The 23797-nt window shown below is 45.5% G+C and overlaps 1 protein-coding gene across 3 annotated transcripts in view; it reads right to left on the bottom strand.

The window, feature by feature from the left end:
- Positions 1 to 23797, bottom strand: part of GALNT13 (polypeptide N-acetylgalactosaminyltransferase 13) — a gene marked incomplete at both ends in the record, with an annotated part of 136919 nt that overhangs the window by 44514 nt on the left and 68608 nt on the right. For all 3 annotated transcript variants that reach the window (XM_082312573.1, XM_082312571.1, XM_082312572.1), the window contains 5 exons: positions 2083 to 2263; positions 11996 to 12113; positions 20140 to 20310; positions 21631 to 21838; positions 23114 to 23280. In XM_082312573.1, coding sequence (XP_082168699.1) covers positions 2083 to 2263; positions 11996 to 12113; positions 20140 to 20310; positions 21631 to 21838; positions 23114 to 23280 — 845 coding nt within the window. The remainder of the gene's footprint in view (positions 1 to 2082; positions 2264 to 11995; positions 12114 to 20139; positions 20311 to 21630; positions 21839 to 23113; positions 23281 to 23797) is intronic.

The following is a 23797-nucleotide window of genomic DNA, read 5'->3' as shown; positions in this document are numbered from 1 at the left end:
ATAACCCATGCAGAAACCAAGAGTTTTCTGACTTCACAGCTTGTGATTACGTGCTGGCACCTGATGATTGACCGAGACGTCCTGAAGCCCTGGAAAAATCAAAGCACCAAAACAGCTTGTGGAAACAAGCAGGTGTGCAGCCGGAATGAGCTGAGGTGTAACAACAGTCACTTGTGCTGGAGATGCCACGCAAAACTCATACGGATAATAATATGGTCCAGGGTTTACTTCTTGGTGATAGTGCAAATTTAAACTGATTCTGTTGCTACAGGATTTAAATTGGAAGAAAGTTTAAAGATGGAAGACTGGGAAGATTATCCCAGAGCACACAATAAAATAGTAACAACAGCTTACATAGGCTATGGCTACTCTCTACCACAGACATTTTAAGTAATAATTTATAAATACTATGAAAAATAACTGGCTCTCATACGTGAGACTTTGTATATTCTGGCTTTTGAATGGAAGCAATTTAGTTTTTATTGACTGTATAATTTTGAGGTATCAGTAAACCTCTTTGGAATAAAAAAAAGCACCCAGAATAGTTTTCCATTTTATATACAAATCTTTAAAAGAAAAATAACGTTATGAAGTATATTAACCTTATTTTTTCACTTATTTCAGCCAAATCAAATCAAATCAAACTACTGGTCCTGATTTATAGAAAGAAAAGGCTCAGCTCAAAATGCCTGCTTTAAGAGGTTGGCTGTGATCAAAGGACTGCTCGAAATACAGGTGCAAAACAGTCTTTACTACAGAGCCAGCACTTGAAGGTACATACTCGTTTTTTTCCTGATCACGGCAACTTGTTAAAGTTTTTGATTCTTGTGTTTGTTCAAGAAAAAAAAAAAGTTTTGTTTAAAACCCTAAGTCTGGTAAAAATTGAATTGTCTCCAAGTCTATTTTTTTCCAGTGAACAGGTAAATTTTAAATGATGAAAGAACGAACATGAAACCTGCCATGTAAGATACCTGAGGGTAGTTATTATATTATTCTAAAGACCAAGGTTTATTTAAGAGTTAGTTGCATGAAGTAAAGTGATGCTTAAAAAAAAAAAAAAAGAGTACAAAAAGCCAAACAAAAAGCGACGGCACTTGACGGGCGCAGGCTGGCTGTCTCTCCAAAGCAGAGCGACGGCTCTGCCCAGCCCCGGGAGCCCCGTGGGCAGGCAGCTCTCCCCAAGCTGAACAGGACTCGTCCTTTTCAGAGGGAGGCCTCGGAGAGTGGCATGGGGACGAACGAAACCCCCACCTCCCGCTCCATCTTTAATGTAGGTACTCCATTAAGCTCACTCACGTGGAGGCCATAATTATCTTTAGATAAAAACATTCCCAGCTTTAACATAACAACGTTGGGTTATTTCATCAAAATATTTACTCACAATATAACCCTTAACAACTTTTGGAAGATCAAATAGGAATATGTTTTTTATCTCCTATAACTGTGTGTGATATATGTGATTACATTGTACATAATTTGTATGCGCTATGTGCGCTGTACCGAAATATAAATGAAAATCAGCAATAAAAAGGAAGAGAAATCTGTTATGACTAAAAGGGAGTGTTTCTGCTGAGGACTGGTACTTGGCAGTGGTGAGACAGAAGGACGTGGTGAAGATACCTCATGGCAGAGTCCTGTGCTCCGAAGGGCTCCTGCCCTTCCATCCAGTGACCCAGAGCACCTCTGCTGTCCCTCCCGTTGAGGTCATCTGAAGGCACCTTCGGGGACCATAAGCATAATCTGGCCAAATTCTGAATTTCTTAGATTAAATGGGCCAAAGAGCTTTCCTACTTGGCTGCAAACTAATATTACGAGAATAATGTTCTGGAAAAAAACCTTACGATCTTCAGGAGAGGAGAAGCCTTAACTAATATTTTTACCTTGGGAAGAGAATACAGAAGGTTTTGACACATGGAAAGGAAATTCCCTTGAATTTAGAAAGCACTTGTGCTGTTATGTCTCAACTTTTAGTACATATACATGCACGCATGTCTACACTTACCTGCATGTGCCTTATATTTACGCCTTCCTTTATTCGGACACCTTTACCCATCGTAATATGATCAGAAAATAATTTCTTACCTGGGGATATTATATAGAAGAAGTCCTTAAACTCATCCATCCAGACCTCTGCCAGCCTCCTGTTGTTCTTGTTGATGACGTGCCCCGTGCCACCAGGGAAGGTGTAAGGCGTTGCCTTTCGGAAAACGTGGCCAACGTGCGAGCAGGTGACAATCTCAAGGGAGCCGCCGCACTGCCAAATCTGGAATTAAAACACGCAGAAAACGTTGACTAAAACAAACACAAACCACACTGAGTTTCTAGCGGGAGGGGCTCTGACGGACAGGTTAGCAGCTACCTCCTGACTTATTTCCCCAGGTCACAATTCATCAGGGAATTTCAAGCAAAAGTTTAAGGGAAACAGCAGGGGCACAGCTCTTGGTAGCAATGAAAGCGCAGAGCCTTGAACGGCAACGCGGCAGCGTGCACGAACGGCGCGCTCGGTTCTGCGTCCTTACAACGTGAACATACACAAACCACCATCTTAGAAAGGTGTCATCCTCTAATGGATTAACTGCAGGGTATGGATGTTATCCGGGTGTTTGAATGTTCCAGGATTTCATCATATTTAAAGCAACAGAGAAGAACTCCTACTTTTTTATATATATAAATATATACACGGATATATTTTTCAAAGCAGAATCATGTTCATGACCATCCCGAGCAAAGGCACGGCAGATCTTGGTTAATACCACGGACAGCAATAGAAAGCAGCAAGCACAGGTACTCTGAGCATCGCAGAACCAGGGGAGTGAAACACAGATGCAGAACGTATGTTCTCTGGTTCAGATGCCGGTGAGTACCATGATCGACTCAAAGAGAAAAAAAAAAAAGAAGTTATAGACAAAGAAGAGAATTTGATGAACCTCTCCTAGATGCAAACTGTCCCCTCCCACTATGGGAGCCAAAATCTATACTCTGAGTAAGCTCAATGCCTTCGATATGACTGCACAAGTATAAACAACCATGTAATCCCAGACTTTAATACCCTGTTGTTAAATGAAGTAAGCTGTTTTTCTGTCAGATCACTAGAGTCTTGGTATGATATACATCACTTTGTGTCTTAACTGCTGTTCTGCAACCTTCCGTCTCTCCAGGCTCTGAAAAGAACTGAAGAAGGAACTGAAGAAGGCTGAAGGTCCGAGTGTGCAGAACCAGACGCATAACACAGGCAGCGGGGGGAACAACGGGGGCAAACGAAGCTCTCCATCGGACGCTTCCAGGGTTGCAAAGCTTTGCTGTTCTGCCAGACAATATCGATTCCTTGGGATTCACTCTTCTCTAAGGCTCACTGATATTTTTGGCATCAACAAAGGTATCACCTACCGCCCAGTTCCTTATTTAGGCTCGTCCCACCCTTTGCTTTAGTCTCCTCCTAAGCAGACAGCAGGACTAAAATACCTCCTGCTAATACAACACAGAGTTTAAGGACCACTGGGTGTTTTGAACAGGAATGCTGGTACAGTCTTGTAATTAGAGCTCCTCGACATAGACATAACAGTTACCATAGTAACTTAATGCAGATTTTATTTCATTAGGGCTAAATCCTTTTATATAATTTCATTAGTATGCTAAGTGATGTACTCTGTTGGGATAAGCAATGACAACACCAAAATACTCTTGTGTTTAACATCTTGTGTTTTGCAGCTGAGTGACAACTAGTCACTTCAGGTGAAACTTCACGCTGACGGATGCCAAGGGACACGTGGCTGTACCGAGAAGGGAGCATGCATTAAAACCGACGTACGCCCTACTGATGGGCTGACAACGCAACCTGGGAGTAACTCACGGGACAGAGAGCAATGAGCACATGCAATTCCGGGGGGGCTTTAACCTGCGGTCCCCACCCAAGGACCAGCATCCCCCCAGCTCGCTCCCGCTCTCCCCCTCCGACTGCTCTCCCCAGCAGGAAATTCCTCCCACGCTACCGTTTTTTAAAATGTGTGTTCCTGTACATTTTTTAAAGCACATTTTTGGCTGTCCTTGGTACAATCTGCTATCTATTACAGTTGTCATAGAAATGCAGATGAACCTGCACCCTGTTCAGAAGAAAAGGACTTCTATCTTTGCAATATTATTTAAAAAAAACCAAACAAACCAACCCTCTTGAATGTTCCCTGGTAAAATGACTACTTTCCAGAAGTTCATATAATGGTGAAGGATTGTGGGATTCCAGAGACCTGTTCACCATACAGACAAGAAACACTACGGTAATCCCAGAATGACAGAACGCTTTGGGGTGGAAGGGCCCTTTCCAGCCCATCCAGTCCATCCCCCTGCCATGGGCAGGGACATCTCCAACCAGACCAGGGTGCTCAGAGCCCCGTCCAGCCTGGCCTTGGAGGTTTCCAGGGATGGGGCATCCACCACCTCTCTGGGCGACCCCTTCCAGTGTTTCACCACCCTCATCGTGAAAAATTTCTTCCTTATATCTAGTCTGAATCTGCCCTCTTTTAGTTTAAAACCATCACCCCTTGTCCTATCGCTACTGGCCTTGCTAAAAAGCCTGTCCCCATCTTTCTTATCAGCCCCCTTTAAGTACTGAAAGGCTGCAATAGGGTCCCCCCGCAGCCGCCTCTGCTCCAGGCTGAACAACCCCAGCTCTCAGCCTGTCCTCACGGCAGAAGTAAATACATTTGACATTTGGTAATACATTTGATCGCTCTTCATCGCAACTACGGTGAATACCAGAATTGTCCCTGATACTTTGCTCTGTAGATGACACCTCGGTCAGGTATTCAACGCCTGCCAGCAGCTTTTTACTGACACTGGTGACTGCTCCATGTAGTACTCCAAAGATTTTTGAGAGAAATGCCATTACATTTTATTGCAGTCTTTTTCATTTTAATATTTGTTATATTTTTTAATCCAGCAAAATGTCTAGGGATAGAATTTACTTGATCCTATAGCCTGGGAATCAGGTATTTCCAATGAATTGTGTCTTTCCTCCAACGTGCCTATATTTTTTTTAAACGCGGCAACAATTTTATGAATTACTGCTTTACTACCATCCTTCTAGTCATCTCGGTTATCTCTTCCCAGAAAAACACCAACAAACGGAGCCAGTGTCTCGCCCCAGACGGCCACATCGAGACTTTCTGCCCACCAAGACCTGCCCTTGGCAAACTCCGCAAGCCCTGTGCTAAGCGCCCGCCGGCAGCGCTTGCCGCGGGGGGGAACCGCGGCCCTTAGGGCAGCGATATTCCCATTTACTGACCTCCCACCCTTCGAGAGAGGCAGTAAGGGCCCTGACAGCAACGGAAAGCACCGAGGGACTAAAGACAGCCAGACCGCAAATATTCTGGTATAAGATTGATGTATCTCATTTAAAAAAAAATAAAAAACTTTAAACTCTTAATTTTCACACTGAATTATTCATAAACCAGTTATTGTCACATCATAATTTTTAAGGTTGAAGGTGTCTTCCTTTCCTTCTCCTCTGTAGTTTAACCCTTCTCCTTCCACCTGAATGAATTCTCCACAATCAGGTATTCTTCCAACCACGGTACTTCCATCGTACTTTAAGTCCCTGTCTGCATCTTCCAAGCCGGCACGTGCCAGGAGTTTATTCCCCACCTTCTGTAACGAATGATGGGACGAGAGGGAACGGCCTCAAGCTGCACCAGGGGAGGTTTAGGTTGGATATTAGGAGAAACTTCTTCACCAAAAGGGTGGTCAAGCACTGGCACAGGCTGCCCAGGGAAGTGGTTGAGTCTCCATCCCTGGAGGTATTTAAAGAACGGATGGATGTGGTGCCTGGGGACATGGTATAGTGATGGACTTGGCAGTGCTGGGTTAACGGTTGGACTCGATGATCTTAAGGGTCTTTTCCAACCTTGACGATTCTATGATTCTATGAAAAGTTATTTAGTGAAAAAAATCAACGTCCAGCTGAAACTTTACAGTTAAGAAACTCTAATAGTGACCTGTCCCCAGCCTGACATCTCATCCTTCAGCACTGCCCATCTTCCCGTATCAATTCGTATCAACCCCCATCTCCTGGCTCCAGAGACAATCTCCCGAGTGCCCCTTATAGAAATGCTTTGGTGAAGAACAGATCCTGCAGATCTGCCATATTTCCTTGGTCTGGAAAATGAGCTGTCAAACCCAGCATGTTATAATTTAGCTCTAATAAACCCATGCGACACTAACCCATTTTCTATTTATCTTTTTACTTACAAATATTAATTCCTTCCAAGTTTGTGCTGAAACATTGCACACCATGGAATTAAAACTAAGGCTTGTATTTGCCCACATAATTTATCCCTTTTTATAGATAGACATTAATTATTTAAAACTACCTTTGATTTCACAGACATTTTAAAACCATTCCTATTATTGCATCAAATGATTTCATTAAACCCCATCTGATCCCCGTGCAGCCCACTGCCAGGATTTTTTCCTCTTCCATCATTTTTGAACACTGAGTCAATGTCAGTTCCTGCAAATCTCAGCGCGTGTCAATCAGAAATATTTGAGGCTAATAATCATTTGTAGGCAAAAAAAAAAAAAAAAAAAAAAATCAAACAGCTTTGAGGCTTTACTCCTAATCTTAGAACAGGTAGAAAAAATGCTCCTGCAGCTCCGCTGATGTTTAGTTTTGGGTGGCTAAGTAGGTGTTACCTACCTATATCTGAAAGCGAAACATCACACACTCCACCTTGTCCTTTACAGGGGAATCTCTCCTGTATAATACTCTTCAAAGTTTAGAGTAAAATAAAACTAAAGTCTCAGGTTTGAGAGATATAAACACCGAAAGCAAATGCTTTACATGTTAATAATTCTATTTACTTCATTCCAGAAAATACTTCTTCACACAAGGGGGTTCTTTAGGTACATGTGTGTGTTTATTGATGATGGTGGTAGGTTGAACATCTCTCAAGTATACGGACAGATCAAAGCTACGGTAAAAAAATCCCTGAAGATTACTGCAGTTGGAAAATAAGCTAACACGTAAGCAACGTTATTTTAAATGAGTTAAAGCTGTTGGCTGCTATGCAGTGATGCGTAAGTAATAATTAGGGAAAAAAATCCTGAAAACTCTAATACCAAAGATCTCTCTAATGAAATCAACTGAAGCGGTGTATCTTGAATATTTTCCCTATAGAAATGTAAGAATCCTGACATACAGAAAAATTAATGCAGTCCAAAGAAAAGGAAAAGTGTTGTATGCTTCGAATGTACGCATATAAACATATTTTGAATACAATTTGTGAGCAAACTGTGCTCCTCAGTTTAGTTAATATAGTCAAACAGCTAAGGAATATTGAAAAGCAGAGAGAGATATTTTCAATCTGCTTGCCAGGTGATTAGGGATTTACATACCCCAAATTCCACCCACCAACACACGAAATTAATTTCAATGTCACAGCGTACTTCTGAAAATCATCTCGCAGGCACGCAACCTTTCCAGCCTCCCTAGGAGTTACACCCGGTTATGCCTGTAATTATACAGCGCTGGGCTTCCAGTCATCCAAATCAATGATCTTGCTAAAACGGTTTACTTAAAACATGTTTAAATGCTCTCTTACACCTATAATTTCGCAGCTGAAAGTTGAGACCTCACATACAGTCAGGCTGAAAAATTGCTATTAATAAGCCTTTGTGCATATCTGGAAAAGCTTCATCAACCGCATCCTGCCTCATCGGCATTTACATCAAAGCAGCGACCTTCAGGGTGTCACTCCTGGTCCCGCGGCAGCAGCCGTGGTGGGACACGGCGGGGGGCCGCGGTTTGGCCGTGCCCGGTCGGGACGTGGCGGGGGGCCGCGGTTTGGCCGTGCCCGGTTCCTCGCAGCCCCTTCTGCTCCACGATGGGGAGTCTGCACAACGTGGTTGCCGTTTACACATGCTATCATATCAGTATGTCTGTAGATCGGATACTACGCTAAGTTACAAGTGAATTGAACAGCCTTGCTCCTTAGTCATTTACTACAAGACTTCCTACGACAGTAAAACCAGAAATTTCAGAGACGGAGAACAACGTATTCATCTATCCCACTCCTTAGGAAATCCACACGGAAACACTCGCTACCCTCTTCTGCACTTCTAACAGCTGCCAGAAAACCAAAAGCACACAGCATCTTATTCCTGTTAGAGTACACGTTTGCTGTCTCCAGCTTTGCTTTGGCCTATTTGGATTATTCTAAAGAATAATCTTTTTTTTTCTGATGGACAGATTATTTTTAATACCTTTTCCAAAGCTATATGAGCTGCTTTCTGACTATCAAGTTTTCAGGGTGTTCTCTGATTGGGAAAAAACACTTACAGAATTTAACAGAAAATTAAAAATGTTGAAGGAATTCTATAAATACAAATACGGTAAATGTTTAAGAATAAATGAGGCTTTCATTTCCTAAAGTGGACTCTTACAGCTGTAAGAGATTCCTGCCAGGATCATTATTTTTCTTTTCCCAGTTGCCATTACTAAAAGACATCCTCCAAAAGGCATCGTTAGAGACCGTTCAGCAATGAGCAGCAGCAGCACAGCTAAAAGAAGAAATATTGATTTACCCCGAAATAAGGAAACCGTACCCAGCCGCACACACCCCCACGCTCACGTGTGGTGTTTTACGGGAACCGAGCGGCTGCCCAGCAGGACAGACAGACCCCGCTGGCAGGACAGACTGACGCCGATGACGCCTCCTCAGTCCGTGCCGTGAGCCTGCTGCTCCTGAGCCCCGCCGCGGCACCGCGTCCAGCCCAGCCGTGCCTGTGCGCCTCTTCCAGACCAAAACCTCCGCGAATCCTTTCCATCACTGCACCGGGGACAACGCCGCTGCCGTTGCTGGTTGCAGATGAGGCGGGCGCAGCCAGGGAAGGCAAAGGCACTTTGCAACCTCTTCTGAGGATGCAGGGATTATCAACACAGGGATTTGGGGGTTTGTTTTCTGAATAGCGGACCCACACCAAAACCAACCCCCTCCCATTTGATGATAAAAACATCCAATGTAGTAAGAGCTCTAGAAACGTCCTTATGGCTGACTCCTATTACAGTAATTTTCCAAAGCAAGATTTAGTCTCGGTGTATTCCTGACTGCAATGAGATATTCCGGAAACCTGCTGGATAATTGCAGGCTTGCAACGTGGCTGCTGGAGGAACCTCCCCAGCCCCTGGCACTCTTTGCTACCAATCTTCTGCAGATGTTTTACATCAGATAGGTTTTTAAATGCAGAGGCCTCGGTATTTTATTGATCCAGTCGTACTTGATGTACTTGATGATTTGGTTGGTTTTCTTTACAGACGGAGGCTCTAAATACCAAGGAAGAGCACGGCGTGGCTGCCCGGCATTGCCATGGAAACCTCCCGGCGCTGCAAGCGCATCCTTTCATTTCTATTCTTGACACCATGCCCTCTTATTAGGCTGATGCATGCGTTCCAGGCTGGTAATGTTTCTTGAAGTTTAAGTGGGAAAATCTTCCAAAGACATAAAATAATGTTCTCTAATACGATGCCCAAAGAGTTCTTCAGAAAATTCCTGTGCTTCCTCTCCTCACCCCCCCACCTCAGTCTTAACGAGTAAAATACGAGTAATGGCAGAGCCGCTTCCCTGCCGTTATCACTCGGGCTTCGGGCGGAGAGCACAGCTAGTGTTGGTCTTCATCTTTCCACATATTTTGGACTGGGATTTTTAAGTTAAAGCTGAAATTGAGGTTTCATAACAGTATTCTCACAAAATTTATATAAGTTAAGCCCATTGCTGGTTTACTCACATAAGCATTGAATAGAATTCAAGTTCAATTTGAAACAGGACTCAAGAAATTATTATTTAGGGAAAGAGAAAAAAAAAAAAAAAAAGAAAAACAAACCCTCGAAGTATGATTTTATATCTGTATAACACAAATTAGGGAAGTGCCCAGGAAGCAGAACCAGTGAAACCGCAGCAAGGCAGAGGCATCAGCTCAAGCTGCGCTACACACGACGGCAAAGCCCAGCGCATCCCGACCAGGCGCCGGCCGACCCGCGCCACGAATCCCAACAGGTTTCCCAGGCAGCCGCCAAGAGCCAGAGCAGAACAGCGCGAGATGAAGACAGAACACCACCATTAAATTGCTAAACTGATCAGGAAAGGTTTTCAAAATATATTAGCATTATTCGAGGAAGAGTATGCATGAAGAATATCCTATTTAGGGCATTTCTTTAGCATACGCGGGAAGCTGAATACACGCTCACATGCTGCTCTCAGCAGAAGATCAAATGCTTTCTGCCAAAATGAATCTCTTACGCCAGGGAGCGGGAAAAGGCCGTGGAATTGTAAATTATTTTATTCTGTTGCGCTTACAAGGCCTGACAGAAACGTGATCAATATTTGTATCTTTGTTAACAAAACTAGCCCCTGCCAAAAGGAGCCCACGGAGAATCAGCTTCCGTATAATCTCCAATACAGACTCTGAACAAAAACCACCTTGTCTGTCCCTCTGTGTTAGAGTTGGGTTTTCAGGGATTATCATTTTTATGATGAAAACCCAGTGTTCTTCCAAAAGGAGAGTTAAATATTTTAGACCCTTCACTAATGAGAACGGGACCTTTGCACAGTACTGACCCGAAACCGGTCCTGCAAAAGGTTTTCTGTAAGCGGTAACAAACACCGGCAATAACAAACGGCTCCGAGGTTCCCTCCGTCAGGGCCTCATGCGCATCAGCAATTCTGATCTTAAAATTTCGATGAACTAGGCGAACGTCACTTTACAGAAATCACACGCTCTGATACTCGGTAAAAAATAAACAGTAGTAATACGCAGATTTAGCCTACGAGAGGCAGATATTTAACGCTTTAAAGCAGCGCTAGTCACTCTCTGCTCCATGGATCACTTCTAAAGACGTGAAAAACAAGCCTACTACCAGGCTTAAGTTAAAATTAAGCTCTTATAGCATAGAATGCTTCGGGATGGAAGGGACCTTTAAAGGTCACCTAGTCCAACCCCCCTGCCACGGGGGCCTATGTACATCCAAGGAACATTCTTAGGGGTCTGTACACCAAAAAATGTTGAAATCCACTGATTTAAAACATGTACGCTCAGAAGATGTAACTCTACCCTTCTATTTTACTGGAAAGTGAATGATTATAGTTTACAGAAAATGGCCTGAAAATGCTTTCAAATTCTCTGTTGATCTTCTCTAGAAATACCTGCTTCACAAAAACCTTCAAAGTAGGTTCTGTCAATAGAAAGCAGTCTACCAGCCCTGGCTGAAGACAAAAAATGAAAAAAAAAGGAAAGAAGGATATCCCCGCGATGTGCTGTGGGTACTAGATAGGCATACCGGGGTTTATTTTGCATACTTACTTAAAATGCATAAATGGTGATACATCAGAGATGTTCAAAGTAATTTTCAACATCCTTTCTAACAGTTAACTTATCAAAGACCCAATTTTCCCATTTTCCTTTATGTCTAAAGGACTATGACTAAATGCATTTCACTCAAAGAGATTTTATTCTTGTCATGGGCAACGTACCGATCCCCGGCAGAGACACAGTCACTTTTCTGCAGGACGTGAGATTTCTCTGCGAGCTCGGCTCTCACACAGAACAAAAACCCCAGCCAGAACTTGCGAGTTCATGACAACAAACGCTTTCAAAAACTTCTGTTAAAACATATATTTGAATTTTTTTTTTGTCACGATACAAATTTATACCTTGTTTATGTCAGTTAGCATTGGCACTAGCTCACAGAAAGCCTCGTTTCCTTTATAAAGAAAGGTATTACTAAAATATATATTATTTTGAAAGTATAAAAATTTCCAAACAGTAATAAAATATTTCATGCAGTAAAAAGGACCAAAATACTATAATGAGGCATTCCCAAATATCTTGAGAATTTAAATTAACCCGTGACTTGCATGACAGCTAAAGCAGAAGTGCCCTGTCCGCGGCGTGGGAACCGTTACAGCACAACTGTGTTTGTTGACAGAAAATGAAGGAAAACGGCAATTACCCTAAAAGACATTTCAAGATTCTCGCCACCCCAGATATCCATTCCTGCATCGTAAGTTCCTATCTCTTCAAAGTAGTTTCTGTCAATAGAAAATAGGCCACCAGCCATAGTAGGGGTCCTAGTTGAAAACAAACAGAAAAAAAAAAAAAAAAAAAGAGGAAAAAGAAAGAAAAGAAAAAATACCTTTTGAAAGACACTGTGGAATTTATTAAGTGACACTACAGTACATTTCACTACCCCAGACATTTTGACTATAGATATATTCTATGTACAGCAACTTAAATATAAACTACTAACAGTAATAATACGGTTTTGGCTGCATACTCTGTGTGCTTGCCTTTCGGGCAGGGCTCCCCCCGAAGCCGATGGGAGCGCTGCCCGAGCCAGAGCTGCAGGATTGCTTCCTACCCGCAAAATCACATTTCCATAGATTATTTCAGGAGCATTGTAATGGTAAAGTGGATGGAATTTTGGCCTTCTGCATCCAGAACAGCAGTTCAAATCCAATCTGAAATGCTTGGTGAAGAGAGTTTAATGCCTCAGCTTTGCCTTAGAGGGAGACTAAATGTGCATAAAATTACCAGGCATAATCTCTCTTAACAGGATTATAAATCCTTACAACAGGCAAATCCAGTCAGAGTGCAACTTCGCTTTGTGTAAAGATGTCCTATTTCCCCGTAAATATCTGCTCTATGTTCTTTCAGCACTTCGAGTCTACATGGAGCGAAAAACGCTCACCCCAGTTCGCAGGAACGGGGCTCCGAGCTGCGCCCCAGGCGTACCCACCGACCCACGGCCCTCTCGCAAGCTGCACGGTCCGTACACGCCACGTACGGCCCGTGCACGCGAGCCCTCGGGCACAGCTCAGGGGCTGGCCCCAAGCATGGGGTTTAAGCCCAAAGCGGTCCCTGCCGATGCAACGCGCCCCGGCCCCGTGCCGCAGGCGGCCCCAGCATCCCCCGCAGCAGAGCCGGGGGGCGACGTGGGGTGGCACCACCAGCGGCAGACGGCGTTGGCGTAAGGACTCTGACGAGGTCTCGGCATCCCTACACCTACGGTCTGTGCCGGCGAGGACCTCCAGGCACGTTCACGTAGCTGCGGATCAAGCCTTGCCAGTCAAGCATCAGTCACGTTTCTGTCCTCAGCTTCAAAAACGACTGCCAAGTGGGCGAGACTGGATTTTGAAAATGCACAACATAACTCACGCTCAAAGCATACGAGCACAACTGCACACAAACACGCCAGTAACTACGGCAAAGGACGCAGCCACAAAAACGAACTCATCCATTCAGTTCTTTAGTAAACTGCTTGTGACGGCTGCTCGGCATAGCTGACGCTCGGTGGTCAGATTAGGCACCCTGAATCCACGCAAGTGCAACGTTTCCAGCACCAGCACTTCTGCCCATTTAAAGCTCCGTTTCTGCAAGAGCTCCTGGGTTTGGAGACAGGCTTGTGCAAGCACTGATATAAAACAAGCTCCTACAATTTTTCTGAAAAGCAAGTCAAGAGCAGCAAAACGGTCCCTGTGCAACGCAGGAAAAAGCTGGAAGGGGGGCTTCACAGGTGCTCCCACCCGCGGCAGAACCTGAATTGCTTGGGTGCTTCTCAGATCTTCCTTGAGAAGCTGTTGTATGTACTACACGCAACGTGAATTAGCCAGTGCGCACCCCTATTTGCACACACGGTTACCGTGCCAGGGCCTGGGTTGCTGCGGGTGTTGCACACGCACGAGCGCGGAGGCGCAGACCTGCAGGGACGGTGCTGTGCTGCACAGAGCTTTCCCCGCGGTGGCACTGGCTCTCAAACTCAACAAATGCAGGTAATTTGCCTGCTGCGCAATTATGTCCTCTTCTGCAAGAGCTGACTGTGATTACTCCCAGAAAAAAGCACAGTTTAGCAATGAAATAATACTGGACCCGGAGTTTACCAACACTTCATTTCTATTTTTCTCCCTGTGCTCTCAGCACCGAAAGCTCAGTTAATTACCCGTCATTTGGACAGGGCTAAACCTTCCCAGGTTTCAAAGCCGCTCTACTGCCCTCAGCCTTGCTGGGTTTCTGCCGCAGACAATGCTGCTGGCCCGAGCTGCGTTACACGCCAGCGGAGCAACGGCAACGGCCGGGTGGCGAGACCCTCCACCAAAGTTAAATACCACCTATTACAGGGAGCACCAAATAAAGCTGACTCTGCAAGCTTTCTTAATTGAACTGGTTTTGTGCCAGATGAGTACCAATGCAAAAATATTGTATTTAAAAGAAATTTTTGTTATTGACTAGCTAGAAACCCTAGAAACCTATGCAAAAGGACTTCCGCTGACACCAAAGGCTGTGTCAGCACCTGGCTTACTCACCTCCTGACAACTGGCCGAGTTCCCAGTGGCCTCACAGCGAGCCACAAACGCTTCGATGAGCCTGTGCCCAGCGCTGCAGGAGCAAACCTCAGCTCCCACCTGCACGGCTCTCCCACCCTCGCTAACCCGACCGACCTGAGGAGGGCCACTGCTTTCAAACGAATAAAATCATCCCCGCTCCTCTGCCTCAGCAGCAACCCTCATCCCCTGCCTCCTCTCCTTCTTCTCCCTCCTTTCATTTCTGTCCCCGGGGGAAGGCAGTCTTTGCTTGAATGGTACCAAATTTCCGATTTTTGCAAAGATTCAGTCTTAAGCAGTTTTTGAATGATGCAGCTGAATTGTACACGCAGAACTGGCTTCTTCTGAAATGTCATCAGCAAATGTTTATGAAAAACAGTGTTTCCCTAATAACTCACTAACTGAAATTGGAAATGCTGAGTTTCACGCTGTAAAATGTAAGTAACTGTGCACCAATATACGCCACGGAGTCTCAAATAACCGAAACGCAGCAGGCAGGACTGTTCCCTGTTATGTAAATTTAATGCTATACAAACAGAGCTGCAGAGCTCTCACGGCAAGAACAGCTGAAGCAGTAATATTAGAAAGAGTCAGGGTTCCTACAGTTTTTTTCTCAGCTTTGCGCCTATTAGCTATATTTTGCCTACTTGGAGTCATACTAACAACTACGGTAATGTGTTATGATTAACTCTAATCATCATTCAAACCTACTTTTGGTTTTATTTTGGGGATAACGTCTGCTTCTCATTTCTGCAATTATTAGCAGCAAGCAGGATTCCCACTCCCGTGTATCTGCACTTAAAAGTATTCCCACTCCTGTGTATCTGCGCTTCCCATAGGAGGAGCTGCACGGTGTAAAGGTATCTCAGTGTCCCCTGTTTGCTGCACCCCCCATCCCTCCGACCCAGTGCCGGGGAGGGACAGCGAGGAGGGGCTGGCACGGAGCCGCCCCGAGGGGTCCCCGGCCCCTGCCCTGGCCCCGGGGTGCTCAGGTCGGGTCCCCCGGGCTGGGAGCTCCCCAGAGCCCCGCAACGTCACCTCGCCCCGCGGCCGCCCACCTCCCCGTCCTGCGCATCCGCTCAAAGGTCCAGCAGGCCCAGGGCAACACCACCAACAAACAAGACCGCTATTGATATAGCTTGGAATAAGGTTTTTACACCAGTTTCCAATACTGCTGTCCATCACCTAGGCCGTATTAATCGTAGTCAACTCTAAGTTTAATCAGCCATAATAGTAAGACAACAAATACGATATGCTCCTAATATTTGATCTTGTATTTTTCATCTCAATAACTAATTTATACTTGAGAAAAGATTTTCCAGAACAAAATATATTTTTTAGTATTTATAATACTAGCCTGGAGTGTCTTCAGCTTAAAAAAATTAAGGGCAAGTATGGAAATATCCATAGAAACGTGCTGTGCAGAGACTGTAAATGCCCAGCACAGAAACACTTCATGTTTTTAATAGTGTAGATGTAAGAAGACAAGATGTTTGTAAGCTGATCTTAGTGCAGACAAGTTTTTGATTGCCACAGAAAAAAATCACAGGAGAAATGAGTTCACTTAAAGGCAAAGGATGTTCTGCAAAGTACCGATATTGTGGAAGGATTTTTCAGTGGAAAAAGAAGACTGAAAGGTTTAGCAGGACCAGTGGCTTTAGCTGGCACTACCCACCAACATTCACCGCCGAACCAGGGCACGCCTGAGAAGGAGCCGCGCTGCCTGGAGCGCTCCCTTTTCCTAATTCCCGGATCTACCCACGTCCAGCATCTGCAAGAAGCTTTAACTTCAAGCTCCACCTCTGCACAGGGCAACCATCCAGGTTTTGCTCCCGGAGAGCCCTCTGGAACAGAAACAGGCTTTGCACTTAAAATAGCACATTGTGACAAGGTCTAATCCCTTACAGAGTTTACAAAGCCGGAGGTTACACCGGTGGCAATCAGTTGAAGTTGCAGCATTTACTCTATATGGAAACAAGGTAAAATCCTGAGCTGCATCGGAACAGCAACGAATAGCCTCCGCTATTCCAACAAAAGAAAATACATATATACCCATTGACAGGAGTTCTTGGGGGCTGCTGTACCTTCAGAGCAAGGAACGGACCCCCGAGCAAGGAACGGACCCCCCGAGCAAGGAACGGACCCCCCGAGCAAGGAACGGACCCCCCGAGCAAGCCCTGGAAGCCCCTGCAACCTCCACGGCTCAGGTAACATCTGTGCTCCAAGCCACAGTTCATACCTGATTTCTGCAAATACACCTGAAAAAAGTAAGTTTCAACTGATCCTAACGAACCTCACAGAATGAAATATTTGACTTGACCAGCTCTGTCCCCAGGAACAATCTTTTCTTTAGAGATTTCTTCTAAATGTCCCCTTCCTATTCTCACTTTATAGTTTCAGTCCTAGCAAAGACACCTCATGAACTGAAAGCTCCCCGGCGTTACTTTTGCTTCTGATCATTGTGCATGTAAAAAAAATGGTAAGTACCTTGATAAAACCCCCAAGAAACCCAGTATCTGATGGCCAGGACTCCTATCCCCTCTTCCCCCAGGACGGGGAGTACGGAGAAGGGGTCGGGGCGGAGGTGGCAGGCCCTGCTGCCCCGTGCCCAGGACAACTCCCCAGCGTTAGCGCTGCCCACCTTCGCCTACCACCTTTAAACTGGAAAGGCTTTTGCCACCCTTGCAAAACCTGTGATTCTTTGGGGAAGAGTCACCATTTTAGACTATTCTGGGAAAGGTTACGCTATCATGGTGTTAGCTGACCTGAGAGAAAACTAGATAAGAGAAGAAAAAAAATGAGAACAAGAGAAGGGCCGTTGGACTCGGGTTTAAGAACCAGAAGAAGAAAATAAGGAGCAAAGCGGCAGGGCCTAGCGTGTGAAGGGCAGGAATAGCATCCATCGGATCAGAACCGAGGCAAGGCATCGGTAATTAGCATGAGAGGCACCTACAAATCCCCGCCGCTCTGTTTGCTAAAAATATGACAATCTATCTCACTTTCCTAACGGATGTCAGTAAGAAAGCTCTTTCACAGCTGTCCGGCATGACAATTAGCTGTGGGGTTTTAATATCGAGTCGCTGAATTCATTAACCTTTTCCCACTAAATCTAGAGATTCCGACAAAGGCGGATCTTTGACTCCAACACCTAACTGAGGAATTTAACAGTTCCTTGAGCTCCTTGGGCAAACAAGCAAGCAGCGTTTCACGTCGAGGAACCAGAGGGAATCAGGCACCCTCTTCCGAGGGCAGAGCACCTCCCGCCTCTGACTGCGAGGGGTTCATGGTCACAGCGACGGGATGGCTGCGCGCCGTTCGCGCCCACCAGCTCGCTCGCCTCGGGAAGCCGTCCTGATCTCGCCCATTAAGATACCTACACAGCAATGCAAATGATACATAAGTAATAAATTGTATATAAAATAATTCGCGGCTTGAAAATGTATGCGTTATGATTTCAAATCTAAAAAGCGAAGGTAGGGATTTATCAATGTTGTTATGGAAGATAAATATCTTGAGTAAAACTGTTGTCCGTTACATGGGTTGTTAATGTAACAAAGAGCAGAATTTGAGTGCAACGGTTATATTACGCATACAGGCACGCAAACGTAATCCAATGATGTTTGTATTCTATACCTATTCCATTGATTACAAAGAAGAAGTATGAATAAGTACATATTCAGTCTACATGAGACTGAAATAACGTCACAGAATGGGGAAAGCAACGTGGAGTAAAAAAATGCACTCATCAATGTCTTCCTAAATTTTTGGCATGGGTTAGGCTTTTGTTTATATTTATCCCCCCATTTTTTGAATATTCAGGTGGCAGCAGCTGCCAAAACCATTCTTACCCTGGCTGAAATATTATACTTTTTCTCCTCGGATGCAGAATTTGTGATTGTGTTTCTGACACCTCGGGACTGACGAACGGCTGCAGTCTCTCGGACTGCGTTTGGCAAGCATTTGGAAATACCAGCTAGCACTGAAAGCAGCCGATGGCTTATGAAATGTTGTTTCCTATAGGAAGGCTGTTCTACCCGGGAACCTGCTCACCTGCTTTGCTGGTTCCCTCCTCTTCATGTAAAAGGGAAAATGAAACGGGGAGCACCTTCTTCTGATGCCGAAGAGACTGAAATGCCTCCGCGACATGGTCAGGAAGGGCACCTATATGTCCATAAGCTGGCACTTTGGTCTCGAGCCGGCGCAATTACACACCCTCAGAGCCACCTCTTCACTCGACAGCACCGGTGTCAGTGGTAATTACGGGATGCGCGGCACTTGGCATTGACCTCCGACTCCTTCGCCCACGCTCTGCTCGCTCACACCCAAAAAACCCAAGCAATCACCAGCTAAAAGCCGGTGGGGGAAAAAAGGAGAAAAAAAAAAAAAGCTATTCTTTTTGTTTTAATAATATTAAGAGTCAATTACATGCCTGATTCTGGATTAACTTTAAGTACTACTCCATTTCAAGATAAGGAAATAAGAACTGGGATTTGCATTCCTTTGAAAACTGCCGGTGCCTGTGAATCGGTTCGGCATGGGAGAGGCAGAGCGACAGGGCGGGAGCCGCAGCCAGCGCCGCGCCGGGCTCTGCAGCTCGTTGGGGTAATTAACTCGCGCAATGGTAACGCACACCTCAGCCTTAATGAAATAGCTGCTGGCAGACTTCACAGCCGAGTGATAATATTTTAGATGATGAGAAAAACAGTTCTCTCCACTCAAGAATAGCTTCATCCCCCCTCTGCTACCGACAGGGTCGGCTCCCGGGGACCCTGCTTGCTCTTCCCGAGATCATTGCCTGAGAACAAAATCTAAAACAATCCAGCCCTTCCCTGACTCCAGGCTTTGAAGGACATAAAGTGACAGATTTGGGCCATTTGCGGGCATAAGTAATTTTGGAAGGCTTTCCTTCGCCCACCCACTGCCTTACCTGGAAGGGTCTCGCACAGCCGTGCTGGGACTGCTGGCCCTGAGTTGGCTCTCCCTTTATCTGCCTGTTGCGCACAATCGGGGTATGCAGGACTGGAATTCTGTCCACTTCATCATGTCTCTCAGACAGGTTTGAAACCATTACATCCACTTGTGAAAGCTTTTTGTTCTTTTCTTTTTTTTTTTTTTTTTTTTTAACTTTTTCATGAAGACCACAGAAGCTATTAGAGCTGAGCAAATAACCCATTGCAAGTCATTTATTCAATTTGTTCTGTTTCAGCTTCATTTAAAATTTTTCTAGAGGTTTTGTTACAGTCCGTGGTTTGAGCAATTAAATGAAAGAGGTCAGGAATGATCAGGGGAATTCAGGACATACTCCTAGATCGTTTTTGACTCAGTGTGCACAGTCATCAATTTTATTTTCTAGGCAATAAAAGCACGCATTTTAAGTGCAAATCATCATAACCGAATACCTGGGTTCAACGTTCAAAAACGTGTATTTCAGAAATACGTTCTAATATTTGCCTTAAATTGCGAAAAAACAATAACATCTGTAAACACAAGGTCCACAGGCTATTTGCAGAAAACAAATATAGAGGGAACTTAAAAAGCAGGTAATATTTTGAATTACTGAATGTTGACAAGAAGATATAAATGAGTTTTCTCAGCTCTGATAACTACACTGCAGCGTTAAGGATTTGGTCTCCTCTACCCTGAACAGTGTGCCACAACTATCTGACATCTGTTCTCTGGTACTGCAGCAAAACCTTAGGGATTAAGCATTATTATCTACAGAAACAAGTACACGGTAGAGTCAAACAGCATAGGACTCTCGATTCACTTTCCTTACCTTACAGGCAAGGTCCTGTCTCCTTTCCTCCTGTCCATCTCTCGCTGGGGAACTGGATACCAGCGAAAGTTAAGTTTCCAGTTAAACCCTCCGTACGTCATATCTGATCCAGCCATGTATTCAAATGTGTCATCGCTGATCACATCAATGATTGGGCAAACAACGGTTTTCCTGGAAGAAAAAAAAAAGTGGCTCTTTTAAAATAAAATATTGTTTCATGTTAGGATGCTGAATATTGCACTTATTTTGAGGCTTCTCTGCATAAACCCCACATACCTCTGCTCTGTGCAGGGCTCCTTTCCCAGAAACGAGGCCATGCAAAATTCCCCTTTCCTGCTGTCCGCGGCTTTTGGGACACGCTGACTCCTCGCTGCGCTCCCAAGAGCTGGACGCTGCCAACCCCCAGCCCTGCCCGGGGCTCCCGCTCCCCGGGCAAACCCTCTCCGAACGGCAGGGGCGACTGCCGCAGGCTTCACCCCAGCAGCGTGAACCACACCGTGTTGGTAAGTCCCTTACACGACATCGCGTTTGCCTGTACACCTTCATACCCTGTATACTTGTACACCTTCATACCCTGTATACCCACGCACCTGGCAGCGCCAGGACAGACACAGCAGAGGCAATTTTTGCTTGTGGCTGCAGGACTTGAGTAGTGGGGGGTTTTTTATCATGCGTGCATGTCTGGTGGAGCACCTGCACTGTGTTTCGTCAATGAGAACAAATCCCGTCTCCCACGTGTGCGCTTCGGCAGGCTGGTGCTGCCCACGCACGCACGGCTGCTCCTCCACCGAGCAGAGCAAGGACCTCGGCTGCTGCAACGCTGCCGGGGGGACAGCACGGGTTTTGGGGTCACACTTGCAGGGCCTTTGTGCACTTATGCACAAAAAAGGGGAAAATTGCATCACCTACTGCAAAAAAAGGGGGGAGGAGGGAGAGAAAAAAGGGAAAAAAGAAAAGAAAAAACAGGAAGAAAACAGGAAAAAAGGAAAAAAGGGAAAAAAAAGGAAAAGAGGGGGAAAGAGGGGGAAAGGAGGGGGAAAGGAGGGGGAAAGGAGGGGGAAAGGAGGGGGAAAGGAGGGGGAAAGGAGGGGGAAAGGAGGGGGAAAGAGGGGGAAAGAGGGGGAAACCTGCAAATTTCAGGGCGTATTGGACGTCACACAGACAAAAAGTTGTGCCTGGAAAAAGAAAGATGGGCATCAGCGTGGGGGACACCCAGACCTTGTGAAAGTAAACATTATTATTCTTACTGTCAGCAACAGAAATCCTGCAGTAAGAATCAAAAACTGATCCCATATTTATTTGGAAATTAGACTTCGATACAAATAGTAGAGAATACGCTATCTTCCCGATAAATTCAAAAGCAAATTAAATCTTCATTTTCAGATCAATGAGTTGTTTTCACTTCTATTTTCTAGCAGCGCAGTGAAAGCAAGGAATGGCGGAGGCAGGGCGCAGGTCCCCTGCAGCCGGGCGCAGGACGGCCGCCCTTACCTGTCCTCCTTGATCCTGGCCAGCAGCGGCTCGAGCCAGCCCAGGGTGCACTCGCAGTGCGCGTCCAGGAAGGTAATCACCTGCCCTTTAGAGGCCGCTGCCCCTCGGAGCCGCGCGCGGATCAGTCCCGACCTCTGCTCCATCCGGATGATTTTTATGGAGACTTCCAGATTTTTCACGTAATTCTCTAATGAGGCCTTCAAAAACTCTGCCAAAGATAATTGAAAAGGAAAAAAAAACAGAAGAAAAACATTATTTTCAGCTAGGTTCAGCAACGACCGAGGACTCCAAATATAACCGCAGAGTTTATGCGTCACGCCCGGCCCTCCGAGGGCTGCCACGCACGCACGCTGCCGTAACACGGGAAACGCATTTTGACATATTTAGAGTTTTTCTGAAGCCCGAGAGCTGAGCCGTGGAGGTTCACCCTGGCGCCCCGCTCAGCGCAGCCACACGTGGGGGAAAACAGCCCCTGCGTACACACGCATCTGCCAGAGCATCTCATGAAAGCATCGCAGAAATTTTAAATAAGTCACGATCGGTTTCCTTGAAAAAAACCAGCAATCAATAGTGAGCGCAAAATTATTACACTTTTGCGAATTTGTCCATGGTTAAATACCAACACGGCTATTTTTGATGAATTTCACCATTTGAGCCCTTGAGGAATCCAAAACTTTGCTTTTAGGAAAAATTGTAGTTACTTGGGCTAAGGTCTTCCTCCACCTTCTGGCACAGAGAACCATTAAGCCCACTTGTTTTCTGAAGCAGGGAAATCCAGGAGAGTAATTAGAGTTAAGTTAATGCTACATGGGGCAGAAAGAAAGGACGGCTTAGCTTGCATCCTCTGTCTCCTGAACAGCTGCAGCTTTATGTTGTATTTGCCATTGTATACATTTGGCTACTCCAGGAAAATTTATCATTCCATCGATTCCATTTATAGAATGTAATGTGATTCTTTTTCCAGGTAATAGCAGTCTCACATCCAGACAGTTTTCTTTCTAAACCCTGGGTTTAAAAAAAAAAAAGAAGAAGAAGAAAGCCAAGACCAAAAGAAATGAACCACAAATATGAGAGATACGAGGAAATTGTCAGACTGGACATTCAGGAAAACCTGAAACACGGAACAGGGGGGTTTGAGAGACAGCAAGAGAGAGACAGAGGGAGATGTGAAAAGGGATTGTCTTTTACAGTAATATGAAATGATAAACCGCAGTGCAAAAGAGCACTCACGAAATTCTGGATAGGAGCACCGTATATACAACTTAACAACCTGACAACCAACCTTTGGCTCTGAAGGCGTCCTTTATCGCTGCCCACACCTACCAGAGCCCATCTGCTGCTGGCCCCGGCAGCGGCCGGAGATGCTCGGCGAGAGGCGCAGGTCCGGTTCGGCGCTGACGAACGCTCCTCAAGCCTTTCTGCGGGATCCCCAGCCGCGGGGCTAAAACAGCCCGCGGAACGGGACCCCTCTCCCCAGACCCACCTCTCTCGCTGGCGTCGTCCACCAGGATGATTTCAGACAGCAGGCGGTGCGGCGAGCGATTTATAACGCTGTACACGGTCCGAAGCAGGGTACTCCAGGCTTCGTTGTGAAACACAATAACTACACTTGTGTTGGGGAGTTCGTCGGGGTAGACTTTTGTCTTGCACCTGCCAAAAAATACAGAATAAAACCACAGAAGGAAAGGGGGGTTAACCTTTAAGAAAATCCTAAAGAGCTCTACCAACAGGACAGCCTGGAAACGGGGCTTCGAGCCTGTTGAGCAGGAGACATTTCAGACCGGTTACTGATCTTTTCAAGCTCCCAAGCCAGAAGCCCAAAGGCAGAGGGAATTTCAAATCCTGTTTTCTTGCTAAGAAAACCCAGCAGAGCACCCAGAGGAACGTGCACCGCTGCCTTCGCAGCTCCCTCGGGCTCCGGGCTCCTCGCTCCCGCTTGGTGCCCTGAGCAACCAGCATCCAGCAGCCTCAGCGCCGACACCTCCGGACATCGCAAACGGAGATCTCTTAGCTGCACACAGGACACGGGGCAATTGATATGAAGCATATCGGGCGGGTACAGTTAGGTCAAATAAGCCTTTTATTGCGAAAAATCCCAAATTCTATGGTTTGAAGTACACAGGCCTCCGAGACCTTCTCTGCTTTGGTGGTTTCTCAAAAAGAAGAA

The sequence above is a fragment of the Platalea leucorodia genome (genome assembly GCF_965183815.1).
Source record: "Platalea leucorodia genome assembly, chromosome: 5".
Taxonomy (NCBI): Eukaryota; Metazoa; Chordata; class Aves; order Pelecaniformes; family Threskiornithidae; genus Platalea; species Platalea leucorodia.
The sequence above is the reverse complement of the archived record's forward strand: the minus strand, read 5'-3'. Positions and strand labels throughout refer to the sequence as shown.